Here is a 15,300-nt window from a genome sequence, read left to right on the forward strand (position 1 = left end):
CTGTGAAAGCCCTCTCAGCCCCACCCACCTCACAGGGTGTGTCTGTTGTGGAGGGAGAAGATAGAGGAGATTGTAAGCCGCTCTGAGTCTCTGATTCAGAGAGAAGGGTGGGGTATAAATCTGCAGTCTTCTTCCTTCCCACCCACCAACAACCTTACTTTTTATCTGCCCCACATCTTTAGCTATATTTATTTACTGTATACCTTCCTTTCTGCACAATAGGGAACCAAAGCATCTCCTCTATTTTATCCTAAAAACAACACCTGTGATGTAGGTTAGGCTGAGAGTATGCTACTGGCCCAAAGCCACCCAGTGAGCTTTCATGACAGAGTGGGAATTTCAACCTGGCTCATCCAGATTCTAGTGTGAAATTCTAACCATTACATTGGGATGTTGAACAGTAGCAACCTGCCAGTCCTGGGTGAGTCATGCAGTCACATGGTATCAAATTACCTGTGGTTGTTGGCAGTCCTAACCCCGATGTTTCTTCCCTCAAAGGTGAAAAGAACCCTGGTAAAGGTCCCTGGCCCTTCCCCCTGCCACTTAGTGGCAGAAACCAATACTTGAAGGCTGGCAATATTCTTGTGGTTTCTTAGCAACAGCCATTAAGGGCATTGTTTTCTTAAAGCTACTGGCAGTGCTTCTGTTACTTTATTGGGGGGGTAACCCCCAAGGTTTTTCTGGTTTTTAGATTTTAGTTTTTTTCTCAAGCGTGGGGCTTACAAACCTCACCTAAACAAGTCTGGTGAAGCAAAGAAATATTTCCTTTGCACCCAGCATGCACATGGATTTTTGCAGGTCATTGGGTAACTTGCCCAAGTATAGCCTTTAAACAGTGCCTTTTTTAACAGTGGAAAACCTAGGTCTTGCAAGGTGGCAAGATCTCTGTTTCCTTGAAGGATGGAAGGAGTGACTCTGTTGCATCTACTGTGCACAGCAGGCTGAGTAAAGCCCTGCTCATGTGTTTTAATTTCCCCTTGTGATCCTGGAAACATGCTTATTCACAACATGGTTTATTTTGCTTAGACTAATGGAAAGATGTTGATGCTCCTTCCAGCAGACCTCAGAATGTCCAAAGCCAAAGTGGAACCAGAAACAGTCTGCAGACTTCTTGATGACACCATTTGTCTTAGGTCTAAAGCTAAAATCAGTTGTCTCTTCATTGACTTTATGTTTAGCTATTTAGTTGGCTAGTCTTTACCACTTCCTAAAGGCTTGGAGATGAGAAAAAATAGTTCACATTAAAACAAATACCAGGACTGTCACACAGTTTAAAAAAAAAGTCTTAGCCACTCTTCTGCTTTTGGTTTTCCCAGAAAGACGCCTGACTATTGTGAAAACCAGGATTCTGGACTCTGAACTAGAAGGACGTCTGGATGACAATGATTTGTCTTACATTCTTATGTTCTCAACAAGTGGAATATCATTCAAGCAGTGGCCATCCATAAAAGCTCTGACTAGATATCAGAGTACACCAAAAGAGATCTGGCTTGGCTGAGCTCTTAGAAGCTTTGATCTGGTGAATTCGTAGGTTGTAATGAGATGATTGCCACATCTCTCCAACAGTGAAAGTATGCTTATATTGGTGCTTCAGCTTTGGCAAACAGTGCATTTGTACTTCAGCTCTGGCAGCTGTCCAGAGATGACTGCCGTGTAGCTGATTCATAACATGATTCATTTGCTTGCACTGCTGGAAACACACTGATGCTGCTTCCAGCAGACCGAAGTATTTCCATAACCAAAGAGGAACCCAAAACAAGGCACAGATTTGTCAAGTATTTGTCTTGACTTATATCCAAAAGTTAAATCTTTCTGTTTTTCCTTTTGTCAAAAGTTAGTGTTATATTGGGCTCCATATGAATGAGTTGTCCTATATGTTAGCTATAACCTCAAATGTTTTCCTGCATAAAGCATTAGTAATTGAACACAATCACCACATGTGCATGAAGGTTTCTGGTTTTATGACAGCCTTTCTCACAGTTGTTAAACATCTGTGTGCTTTCATGGGGACAAGACATCACCCAGTTAGAACTTCAAATGCTAATTCTGGCATAAATCAGATTCATGGAAACGGAGTACAATTTCCCACTGTCATTCTCTAATTCACAACCAAAATCAGTTTCCCAACCAGACTGTAGCTTTTCAATTGCTGGAGATCACATTTTTTTATCAGCAAGAGTGGGCCCTTAGCATCTTGCAATGTAGGAACAGATGCACAACACCAGTTATGAAGCATGCGGCTTGAATTAAAAAGTGAGCACTGCTTACCAGTTGCTGAATTTGTAACAGAACCAAAGTAATTTCTTTGTGGTTTGTTCTTTCTGCTGGAGAGAAACATGGTGCCTAGGTCACACTGATTTTAAGAAAGATTTTCAAAATTCACTCCCTTTTCTTTTTCTATTTTCTTTTATTTATTTTACTTTATTTATGTCCCAAAGTGGCTTACATAGTTCTCTCAGTTTTATTCTCACAACAACCCTTTGAGGTAGGGTTAGGCTGAGAGTATGCAACTGGCCCAAGGTTGCCCAGGAAGTTTCTGTGGCAGAGTGGGGATTTGAACTTGGGTTTCCCACATCCTACTCCAGCCACTACACCACACTGGCTCTCTTATCTAAGAAACTGGAATTTACTTAAATTAGTAAAATTCATGGTGGTCAATGCAAGACAGGAAGTGAAGGTATTATGTTTAGCTCACGGTGCCTATACATGCAACATTGTAAGGTATTACTGGTGCGGAAACCTAAAAAAAAATTGTTAGCAATAAACTGAATCATGTTGATTCTAAACACAACACAACCAACAGCTTGTTAGTTCTTGAGTTTTCCATTTCTAGTAGTGAAAAATAAAAGATGTAGACCAGGTATGTCATTTGACAAAGTTGTTCTACATCGTAGCAATGGTTGAAAGTCTGGACGCTGTAAGACTCAAACTCACTGCCTTCAGAAAGACTGTTTGGTGCTCAGGGTTTCCTACCTATACTGTGCCATAGAGTCGTTCATGTGTGCTCTGTCCTTCCTTTTTCTAGGTATCGAGGACTAATTCTCCTACTGACATTCCTGTGCTATACCAGCTACCATCTCTCACGGAAACCGATCAGCATTGTAAAGGTACATAGCATGAGATGGGGAAAGGGTGGCTGAGGCTGGTGTCAAAGCATAGCACAATAGGACAGCTGCCAAGGCCCAGGGCTTGTTGGAGGGTCTTCTCCTCACCAAAGAAACTTGGTCCATCCACTTCCATGAGGTTGAGGGAGAGGTTCAGCTCTGCTCCCAGCCACATGCTGTGCTTTACATCCTCCACCACAACCACCTACTTTGCAGGGATGTGATACAAGCTTAGGAAGGGTCCAGGAAGCAAACAGGAAGAGTTGTCTGAAAAGCCTTCCTCCCTTCACCTCCCCCACCTGCCACTGAATGCAGCCCTCTTTCTCTCTCTTCTTTTGCCAGAGTCAACTGCATTATAACTGCTCCTTGAAAGGAGCCAATCCACACAATGATTCAAACAGTACCACATGGTGTGACTGGAAGCCTTTTGGTAAGTCTCTTTTCTCACATTGTGTGCTGCTGCAGACCATCTTTTGGGATGGAGGGATGGATTGGCTATTGACGGGAAAGGTCCTGGTGGACTGCTGTCCAGGAGGTAGCCACAGCCAGGAACCAGCAGAGCCCAATACTAGAAGCTGCATGAGTACTTGGCTCATGATCTTCAGCAGCAACAGTGATTGGTGTCAGCTCAGCAGTTGCCTCCACTCACATCACCATGGGAGGCAATGGGTGAGCTGATGCCCGTTTTGGCAAAGGCTGGATCTGAGCCAAATGGCCTCTGCACCACTGGAGCTGTTCAGCTTGGATAGTTCCTTGGGCTATTTGAACTTTGCAGTTTGCTTGAATGCTTGCTGCAATTTATTGGTGTGCATTAAAAAAGCCATGGCAGTTTTTCTTTCTGTAATCATGTCTGTCCTGACTTCTTGTGTTGTTGTTGTTTGTAATTAATGGGTTGGCTCAAGACCAGATGTTGTTGTGAGTGCAAGGGTTTCTGCCCATGGAGCACAATTTCCTTGCCTCTCCACCCCCACACTTCCCATGAAGTATTTGTGGGCTCTGACTGTCAGCAGCTCTCCAGGTCTCAGGCAGAGGTCTTTCACATTACCTACCACCTGATTCTTTTAATGATGCCTGGGATTGGACCCAGGGACATTCTGCAAGCTAAAAAGATGCTCTACCACTGAGCCACAGACCATCTGAAGACTAGGCAACTGTCAGATCACTAGTCTATCAAGGCGAGTGTTGTTTACTGTGGTTGGCAGCAGCTCTCCAGGGCTCCAGGAAGAGGTCTTTCATATCACTGATCTCCTGATCCTTTGAACTGGAGATGCCTGGGTATGAACCTGGAACCTTTCTTATATGAAGCAGATGCTCTGCCACTGAACCACAATGATCAGGACAGGTGGAATATGTGGTTTTAACCGCATGCATGCATAGTTAGTCTTTGTTGTCCTTCATAAGTTTTACTGACTGGCATTTCCAAAATTCCCAGTGCTCGGGAACACAATAAAAATATCGTGCTACATTTTGTGGGCTAGTCGTCCAAATTTGCATTGTGAATTGATACAGGTCTGTGTGAGAAAGACAAAATACTGTCTGTCTGACGGTTCCCTCAGTTTGGAGCATTTGGTCTGATGAAATGCTAATTCCAGTCTTTTTCACAGGGCTTTTAACCTGTGTTTAAAGATAGCCCAGTTTAACTTGGAACTTGTTTAGAGTGGATCTATCTTGTTTAGAGCGTGCAAGCTTAAGCAGGATCTGTGGATGAGAGACCACCAAGGAAGATCGGGGTTGCTATGCAGAGGAAGGCAATGGCAAACCACCTCTGCTCATCTGTTACCTTGGATGCCCCATGGAATAGGGTTGACGTGAGTTGGTTGCAACTCAACAGCACATTCTTCCTCAATCTATCATTGCTCCCATGTGAAAGGTTGCAAGTGGGCTCCTATAACTTCGGCCCACCCACTTTCCATGAACTCAAGGCGCTGTGGGCCTCTTCCTAGAAGTTGTTAATAAGGTCTTTGGTCTCAGTTAATTCGCATTTAATAGCAAAAATCGAATGCCTTGCAGGTCAAGGCTTTGTTCTGACGTGATTAACAGCCTTCCTTATCGTGCCCTGAGATGTTTGCAGTGTGGCTGTGAGCCTCATTAGCAGATTGGCCAGTGACTTGCTCCTGCTTGTGCTTAGGCCTTAGTTGTTTGGAAGCCATTAAACACAACTAATTATCATTCACACACCACTTTATTGGCATTCAGATGTGCCCTGTGGACTTTGAATTGGATCCCGCCTTATATTTCCGCTAACAGAAGAGGGGGGAACTGTTTTCACCGCCAGTCCCCCTCTGCTGCTCTGGAGAGCCAGTTTGGTGTAGTGGTTAAGTGTGCGGACTCTTATCTGGGAGAACCGGGTTTGATTCCCCACTCCTCCACTTGCACCTGCTAGCATGGCCTTGGGTCAGCCATAGCTCTGGCAGAGGTTGTCCTTGAAAGGGCAGCTGCTGTGAGAGCCCTCTCCAGCCCCACCCACCTCACAGGGTGTCTGTTGTGGGGGAGGAAGGTAAAGGAGATTGTGAGCCGCTCTGAGACTCTTCGGAGTGGAGGGCGGGATATAAATCCAATATCTTCTTCTTCTGCTGCTGCTGTGTACCACCAGTTCCCTTCTGTGCTGTTCCTGGGGCCTCTCTTCCCCCAAGAGCAGCATTCTGGAGAGTGCTTTGGGGCTCAGCAAGGAGGCGATTCCTCCACCAGTGGTCCGTTGGGATCCAAGCGACCATATTGATCCTCATCACAACCACCCTGTCAGATAGGATCTGATATTTGTATTTTTCAAAAGAGAAACATTAAGAATAGAAATAGTCTTTCAAAATACACACCCTGTGAGGGCAATAACACTTTGGAATGCAGGTGGAAGAGCGAGGTGCAGAAGCTCCTCAGAGGTCAGGTTGTTGTGGAAAAATAGAAAAACATGAAATTTTAAAAAGTGCAATATCAGATGCCAGAACTGGTAGTGGCTGTGACCGATGACTTGTCAGGGACAGTTCCCAAGATCTGTTCTTCTTAGGGGAGGGGCTGTGGTGTAGTGGTAGAGCATCTTCTTGGCATGCAGAAGGTCCCAGGCTCAGTCCTCTGCATCTGCAGTTAAAAACCTCAGGTAGTAGGTGCTGTGAAAGATCCTGGAGAGCCTGAGACCCCGGAGAGCTACTGCTAGTCTGTATAAACAATACTGACTGTGATGGATCAATGGTTTGATTCAGACAGTGTAAGGCAGCTTCATATGTTCATATGAAAAGCCACTTGCTTTAATACACATGCCTGTGAAAATATGATATTCTTGCTGTTCCATGGCATGTTTCCTGTACCCTGAGCATCACTGTCACATAGCAAGGGACCAGGGAGGGCCTCTACTGGCTGCCGCCACTCTGGCAAGGGTCTGTATGGGGGCACCCACCAAACCCCCGTATCTTTCTTATTAGCAAGCACTTTTTAATTGTGACTGAAGAAACGTGAGGACCCAGGCAGTTTAACAATAACAGCAGGCTTATTTTAAGCATTCAAAAACAACAAATGCGTTGTAAAACTTTTTAGTGCAACAGTGAATAAAGAAACAATAAAGGTTGATGTAAAGAAATAAAAACCCTGATGCAACTACCTTTCCAGAGAGAACAACCCTTTTTATGCTTTCCTTCCAGGTTCCCCCACCCCTCTGGGCAAGTTTCCCCTCCAAAACTGCTTTCACCCAATCAAAGGGGCAGAAGGGTCCTGGGAGATGTAAACCCACTAACCACTCCTCCACAGGCTTCTCTGGAGCCTGTAGGCCTCATGAGACCTAGGATCATGACAATTACCTGTACGGTTCTCTCTGTTTTTTCTAGATCAGGACAACTATAAGGAACTCTTTGGAGCCCTGGATAATGCCTTCCTGGTTGCCTATGCTATTGGAATGTATATCAGGTATATACTTAAACTGTAGGAATGAAAACCATGTCAGTCTGTCTCCTGTTGGGTTTTTATGGATTAAGGATCTTCTGTTGTATGTCTGTAGGGCTGACACTATATCAGGCAGCCTTCTGTGTTCACTCATGTGACTCCCCATGCTGAGTAAAGTGAGGTTCTGAAGATAAAAGATGACTGCCTTTGGTTCCTTGGACTCAGTTGTGATGCAGGAGTAAGTCAATGCTCTGCACATTGTTAAACACAAGGGCTCAGGATGGGTGTTGACAACTGCAGTACACATTAAGGTGCTGGTATCTAATTCACTTCTGCATCCTGTAGTGATGGTGATCTTGAGATGAAATTAGAAAATAATGCATCAAAGACCAGTATAATAACATGACAAACAGTGCAAGAAAAATTGGATTACAAAGAACAGTGAAAGAAAAAAATACAACATGAAATGAACACAGTATAGTAATTCAATATACAGAAACCTGCCTAAGACCTGTTGTAGACATTGAAGCCGCAAACTGATAACTTCATAATAAGTGTCCGCCTATACAATGTGGTTTTGCACATTCTACAAAATTATAAAATTGGGAATAAAATAGTGGGAGATAGGTGAGTTATGATGTTTAAAATGGGATCTTTGTGTTTGGAGGCTGTGAACAGACAACACTGAGAGACTCTTGATGATTATGTGTTCTTGGCCTCCTTAAGAGTCAGAAGGCTAGGCCAAGACAGACAGTAGTGAGATGGTACATTGTCTCTTTCCATGATGTTCACCATTTGACTTGGTTTCCCTTCACTCATCGTCTCAAGCATGATTGACCAGCGCTGCCATTTATCACAGAGCATCTCAGCGCTTGGCGGGCAATAGTGAAAAACATCAAATAATCCCAGAGTTGCTTTTAGAACAAAATCCATCAGGCCTGATTATCTTGACAGATTGTATCAGGAGGTAGCCCCACTGGAAGGCAATCAAGTAGCTTATAAATCTTTCAGAGAACACTGCAAAGATACTCCATAACTGCAGTTACATAACAGCAGTCGGATAAGAAATCTGCTAATGAAGGGCTTGAGATGTCAGCAAGGTTGTTGCTTAAATGATGGATTCTATTTGCTAAGGCTAAAGGAAGCCCATATCAGGTTCTTTTCTTACCTAAGTAGTTATTAATCATCCCCACTGGGTTATGTCCAAGGCAGTGTGTGTGCAGGAAAACAAAGAAGTAAAAATCTAACAGTTTAGCAGAGACTTCAGCCTCTGAAATCTCAGTTTGGGAAAGTGTCTGACAAGTGTCTAGCTTTCATGACTGTAAAGATATTTGGGGGAGGGGAATAATTGGTGAATTACCGTATGTACTGAAATCTCAGATGCTAGAGAGATGGCTGGATGAGATTTATGGATGGAGAGCTTCAGGGACCTACAGATCAGTTTGCCCATCCCAACAGTTAACAAAACCCACAAAATCTGTTGTGGAAGAATTGCCAGATCCATTATGCAAAAGAAGTTTTTGGTAGAAGGTTTAGGGCAGGCAGAACAAACTCCATCTTCATGCTATTTTTGGTTAACCAGATGGTGAGGTCCCTCCCTTCCCCAAACCCCACCATCTCAGGCTTCACCCCCAAATCATCAGGAATTTTCCATCCTGGATTTGGTAGCTCTGAATGACATTGGAACCCATTGTTGCCTATTGCATTTGTTCTGTTTTAAAGCTGACCTTTGAGAACAAGCTATTAAGTTTAATGCTGCTTCTCCTCCCTCTCGTGCAGTGGGATTTTCGGCGAACGCCTCCCCTTGCGCTACTATCTCTCTGGAGGGATGCTGCTGAGTGGATTATTCACTGCCTTATTTGGACTGGGATACTACTGGCAAATCCATTACCTTTGGTACTTTGTGATCATACAGGTATGGAAATTCATTGCATGGTGATTCATGCACACAAGGGGAATTCTTGTGAGAATCATCTTATGAGTCTCATTGTCCATTAGCTAGGGAGGGAATGGTTACTGGACAACTCTAGGTCATTCAACTCTTAAAATAACACAGATTGGAGCTCAAGATTCTGACTCCAGTATAAGACTGGTACACGAGTCACATCTCTAACCTTGTGCCTCAGTTTCCTCGTTCATACAGTGCCCAGGGCAGGGACTTAACGTTTTCCATAAACAGCCGTTTACAGTGATTTATGCTGATGATAGAATATGCACATGTGTGCCATCAAGTCTCAAAAAGGCAAGTGAATGAGTATGTGCCATCTAGGCAAGTGTGACATTTAGACAAGTGTGTGCCATTAACTCTCAGCAAGTAGCTTTCAAGACAAGTGAGAGGCAGAGGTGTTTCGTCAGTGCCTTCCTCTGCAGTCTTCCTTGATGGTCTCCCATTCAAGTACCAATCCTGAATAGCTTCCCAGATCTGTATAGCTTCCAAGGTTGGACTGTACCATACCATACCAAATCCCATATCAATAGAATACCATCTTCCTAATACAGAAGTGTTTGAAACTAGGCTATTGTTTCTGAACAGCCTTTGTTTGGGATCCAGACACCAAGTTCCCCTCCTCTGACTTTCCTTTGTCATTGGTTTGTGCTGTTATCTTGTGAGACAAGCCGTATGATGCAGTCCCCCAAATTCTGCAAAACTGAAATGTTCCACCAGGCCTGTGACTGAGGCTATGACAGGGCTACCCTTGCCTTCCCTTGGCCACCTGCTTTGTCTTTAATACCAACTTATTATCTGCTGTCACGCACGAGGGATATTTGTCCCTTGGACAAAAGGTATTAACTACTTGATATTAACAATATGCTGGAAATTGTTTTTAATAGCTAACTTATAATCATTGTTATAATCACTGTTTTTATTGTTACCCACCCTGAGCCCTGCTGTGCAGGAGAGAGCAGGCTATAAATCCAATAAAATGAATGAATAAATGAAATAAATATGGAAATTATTTTCCTGAGCCATTTGCCTTCCAATGGGAAAACCCATTTCTGATGTTAGTGGTCACATGCACAGTGAGGCTGGGCAAACGGCAGCCAGATATAATTAGCCACTGGAATAGAGAAGGGTGCAGTAAACGTTTCCAGCCTAGCTGTGTCTGTCTAGATGAGACATCTCTGTCAAATGAGAGGTTATTGAGTGTGAGGCAGGAATTATTGGATAGGATGCTTCTGTTTTTGGTCTGAGTGCCAAAGTCACAAGCTTATAACCATCTGTGATTCAGTGATATCCTGCTTAAAGTACTGCGCTGTTTTTGAGTAAGCAGATGGGTTCTGTTTGATCTAGGCCTTTTCCCATTTGAATGTTTTCTCCTTTTTTCCCTCATAAGATTAGATTCAGTTCTCAAGGTTCATGGAATTTGCAACATTTTAAAATATAATTTTAACATCTTAAATACACGCACATGCAACTGTTTCCAATATTTTAGCTCTAGCTGTAGGGTAAGCCCTTTCTAGCTTCTCGTAGCCTATCCTTTCCCCATTGTTCTGTGACCAGCACCACCTCTGTCTTGTCTGGATTCAGCTTCAGTTTATTTCCCCCTTAGCATCCAAGTAATAACCCACAACAGGCACAGCTTAGACCTGGCAGAGCAATCCCATGCAAATCTACTCCAATCTAAATTTAGCAATGGATTTAGTCTGGACTAGCTCTGTACTAAGATGGATGTTTTGAAGGTCATTCATTCATAGGAGGAGGAAAGGTGGTCTTATCTTATCAGATCTCAGAAGCTAACCAGGGTCAGTACCTGGAAGGGAGACCACCAAGGAAAGCTTTGCAGAGGAAGTCAATGGCAAACCATCTCTGCTTCTCACTTTCCTTGAAAGCCCCTTGCTGGGGTCACCATAAGTCAGCTGCAACTTGAGAGCACTTTATGCACACATGCAACTCTGTATAGGATTGCAATGTTAATCAATTAACTGGTTAAAAATAGGGCTTTTTTTGTAGCAGGAACTCCTTTGCATATTAGGCCACACACTCCTGTACTAAGAGCCCTGTAAGCTCTTGGAGGATTGGCTACATCGGGGTGTGTGACCTAATATACAAAGAAGTTTCTGCCACAAAAAAAGCCCTAGTTAAAACTCATGTTAATCAGTTTAGAAAGCAGTTATAAGTTTGCTAAGCATACTTACTCAGAAGTAAGTCCTGTTTTGTTTAATGGGTGTTACTCCCAGGAAAGTGTTTTTAGGATTGCCCTGTTAGGGTTATTTAGTTGGTGACAGCTTAGCGCCTATTTTTTAATGGTTTTCAGAGCTAGACACCAAAACAGCTTCAAAATGTAAAGAATTTTTTTGTTTACACCTTCCCAATTAAAATTTGCCCCCATGGATTAATTTATTAAGGATTTGGTTGATTAACCAACTAATAACACTAATTGAACCATGCAACCCTGGCAAATAATCTTGTCAGTCCTTTGTCAAATGCTTGTATTTTCACCAAGCTCCTACTACAACATGTGTCCTTGGATAACTCCAGTGAGTCATCCCATAATGAGTTCTCAAGTTTAATATTGTTTTGTTGCAAAGGCGTGGGTTTGACCTTGCTGGCTTTGAACATGAATCCCGCAGCAGATCCTTATCAGGAAGTGAGGCTGGAACAATCCTCACTTTTGGAAATTCCCAGGAATCACAAAGTCTTCTGAGGCTGGGATTAAAAAGGCCCGGGGAGGTGGGCTCTTTATTTTTTAATATATTTATTTTATTTATTTTAATAGATTTATATCCCTTCACTGGTAGAGATAGCTGAACTGTGACCAAAGAATGCGCATTATAGTGCTGCACTCACATATCTTTGGATATTGGCACTAGAGCAGTCATTTCCAAAGGGATAGTTTAGTCTGTACAGGAAAATCCAGTTGTGAATGATTGCTATAGAGCAAGTAGCACAGTATCCAGCCAAACGTGGATGAGTCCAGGAGAACATGGATGAGTCCTTGGCATTCTTCCTGTATCCCTCAATCAGTTGCAAGGCCAATATGATTATAGCGTTTTGAGCATTTCTTTCATTGTCATTATGGAACTCAAAAGAGTGTCCATGGGGTTTCTAGGAACTTTCCCAAAGTTGCTGCATGACATGGGGTGAGCTCAAGTAACTGTGGTCAGTCATCAGTACCATCTTCACCAGCCCCGAACAGAAATGTGTCTCTGGGTTTCCTCCATCTAGGATTTCTTCTCTGCTTCAATCTCCCATCACAGCCACTGTGTTGTGTTGCAGTTTTTGTTGCTGGTTGTGTAAAGAACCTCCTTGTTTGTCCCGTCTGCTTTCCCCACCTGAAACTGCTTTGATGGAAAGTCATGCTTATCCTCCCTCCCACACTTTCTTGTTTCCAAACTGGCTTTGGGAAGTAGGTCAGGTTCATTAACCCAAATTTTCCTCATGAGGAAATCTGGAGCTTGATGAATAATGCAGAATCCCTTGCGTCATGCAAATAGGCTAAAATTGCCTTGGTGCAGAAAACAGGGCTTGCCTGATTGGTTAATAAACAATGAGTGATGGGAAGCCTTTGCGTGCACATGTGTAGATTTGTTTGGGATGTTGGTGGCCAGTAAGCAAGGCCCACTTAGAATGGGATTCCAGAAAGCTGTGCAAGAGGCAGAGTTGCAGCTGCTCATTCTGTACTCAATGCAGTGTAGTGGCTGGGCACCCCCTCCATCTTGACCCCAAGATACAGAGGATGGTGCCAAAAGTGAGCCAGATTGAATACTTCTAAGTAATAATGAAATGAATACCTCCCCAGTTCATTTCAAATACAGCTAAAGTTTGATGGCTCCCACACATGGCATCCTGGGAACCTCAACAGATTGAAAGTTAGACTGAGACCTCGAAGTCTAACCCTTCTTAGCCCTGGGTGATTGTGGACCAACCCTGGTCACACCCCCTGGTTTATCTCATAGGGGTTGTCACCATGGTCACTTACAATATCCTGAACTCTTTAAAGGCAGGGTGATAGAAAACTATATTAAACAGAAAATTTTTAAAATGAGTCATTCTGGGAGGGGATGAGAAGTTCCGCAACAGAATTCTCAGCGTTCTAAATGAAAATCCTTGGTGAGAGTTTTGAAACTGATTCAAATGCATGTAGCCTGGATGTGATTTAGAGCACTTTGCTGTTCCCTTTTGGGGAGGGGTGGGGATAACAATTGGGGGCCTAGTGGCAGCCTGTTAGTGAAAGGAGTGTGTGGGGGGAGAGAGCTTGTCCTGCCGCCGAGATAAAACAGGTCTGAAAGGCAGTGTGACATCATATAGCACTGGAGCCTAACAGCCTGCTGTCTTTTCTTGCTCTTCCCCTCTGCTAGGTCTGCAATGGTCTGGTGCAAACAACCGGCTGGCCATCCGTTGTGACATGTGTTGGAAACTGGTTTGGAAAAGGGAAGTAAGTCTGTTTTGCTTGTCTGGCCGACTGCGTTTCTCAAGCATCGGTTGCTTCATCCTCCTCTCTGGAGGAAGAGCCTGATTGATTCCCTTGCTGAGACAGGAAGCCTAGCCATAGGCAAAAGTGGGCCAATGCTCTGATTCATTATAAGGTGCCACCAGATCCATAGCTAGAAATCTGAGGACTGGAGGGGGGAAGATGAAAAGTACATCAGCAGGGGTGGGGGGGAGAATCATTGCATATCAAGCAGAAACTAAGAAGAAGCAGATGATGAAAAGCAATTTGTGCATTGGTTATTAATACAATAATCATAAGAAGAACGTAAGAGAACCCATGTTGGATCAGGCCAGTGGCCCATCCAGTCCAACACTCTGTGTTACACAGTGGCCAAAAAAACCCAGGTGCATCAGGAGGTCCATCAGTGGGGCCAGGACACTAGAAGCCCTCCTACTGTTGCCCCCCCCCCCCAAGCACCAAGAATACAGAGTATCACTGCCCCAGACAGAGAGTCCAACAATACGCTGTGGCTAATAGCCACTGATGGACCTCTACTCCATATGCTTATCCAATCCCCTCTTGAAGCTGTCTATCTTTGCAGCAGCCACCACCTCCTGTGGCAGTGAATTCCATGTGTTAATCACCCTTTGGGTAAAGAAGTACTTCCTTTTGTCCATTCTAACCCAACTGCTCAGCAATTTCATTGAATGTCCATGAGTTCTTGTATTGTGAGAAAGGGAGAAAAGTACTCCTTTCTCTACCTTCTCTATACCATGCATAATCTTGTAAACTTCTATCATGTCACACCTTCGTCAACATTTCTCCAAGTAAAGGGCCCCAAGCGTTTTAACCTTTCTTCATAGGGAAAGTGTTCCAACCCCTCAGTCAGAGAGTTCCACCTATACCTTGTGGCTAATAGCCACTGATGGACCTCTGCTTCATATGTTTATCCACATGGCTCATGGCGACCCAGGATTAAAGGCTGTTCACAGCAACAGATGTTCAATGGGTAGTTTGCTGTTGCCTTCCTCTGCATGGCAACCCCAGCTTTCCTCGGTGGGTCGCCCATCTAAGTACTAACCATGCCTGGCCCTGCTCAGCTTTCAAGCTCTGACAAGATCAGGCTAGACAGAGCTATTCCGGCTGCTTATTAATACAGTACAATACAATTTAGTTTAATAGTGAGTTCTGAGTGCCTGTCCATCATCTCATTCATTTTTTTGTGCTGTTTGGACGGATCAGTGGAAGGCGGAAGCAGCTTTGTTTCTTATGGGTTCATCTTATTTATTTACTGTACTTATATCCTGCTTCTGTCCCCAATGTAAACTTAAAGCAGCCTATATCCTCCTCCTGTTCTCTGTTTCATCCTCACAGCAGCCCTGTGAGGCAGGTTAGGCTCAGCGTGTGACTGGCCCAAGATCATCCAGCCAACTTCCATGGTATGAGTGGGGATTCGAACCTGGTTCTCCCAGATCCTAGTCCAGTACTTTAATCACTACGCCGCACTGGCTGAGCATTTGGGGAGAATTCTGCCTGTATGGTGCTCCTTCAGTCTCCACAAATAAAAGGTCTAAAGATCTCACTTTATCAAAAAATGGAAACCGAAAATTTAGAGAAGGGGTTTGGATCATTCCTGAGGGGGCCAGACATCCACAAAGCCCCCCCCCTCCCCAGCAGCAGCCCTGTAAGAGACTCTCATGTGTTTAAATAGCATGGCAGAGATAGAAGTCCTACTATTAGAGTTTGATCTCATATGGAGAGCCAGAGTGGTGTAGCCCTTGAGCCTAAGCCTGGGGAGACCCAAGTTTGAATCTTTGTTTGTCACAAATACTCACGGGATGATGCTGGGACAGTCATTCTCTGTCAGCCTGACCTACCTCAAGTTGTTCTAATGATAAAATGGACAAACAGAAAGCCACCATATATGCTGCCCTGTGCTCCATGGAGGAAGGGCG

The 15,300-nt window shown here is 43.9% G+C and overlaps 1 protein-coding gene across 2 annotated transcripts in view; it reads left to right on the forward strand.

Moving 5' to 3' along the window:
- SLC37A2 (solute carrier family 37 member 2) overlaps positions 1-15,300 on the forward strand; it is a 55,031-nt gene that overhangs the window by 12,560 nt on the left and 27,171 nt on the right. For both annotated transcript variants that reach the window (XM_060250589.1, XM_060250588.1), the window contains exons 2-6: positions 3,026-3,107; positions 3,447-3,534; positions 6,917-6,995; positions 8,751-8,886; positions 13,272-13,348. In XM_060250589.1, coding sequence (XP_060106572.1) covers positions 3,026-3,107; positions 3,447-3,534; positions 6,917-6,995; positions 8,751-8,886; positions 13,272-13,348 — 462 coding nt within the window. The remainder of the gene's footprint in view (positions 1-3,025; positions 3,108-3,446; positions 3,535-6,916; positions 6,996-8,750; positions 8,887-13,271; positions 13,349-15,300) is intronic.

Source organism: Heteronotia binoei, chromosome 12, assembly GCF_032191835.1.
Source record: "Heteronotia binoei isolate CCM8104 ecotype False Entrance Well chromosome 12, APGP_CSIRO_Hbin_v1, whole genome shotgun sequence".
In the NCBI taxonomy this organism is placed as follows: domain Eukaryota; kingdom Metazoa; phylum Chordata; class Lepidosauria; order Squamata; family Gekkonidae; genus Heteronotia; species Heteronotia binoei.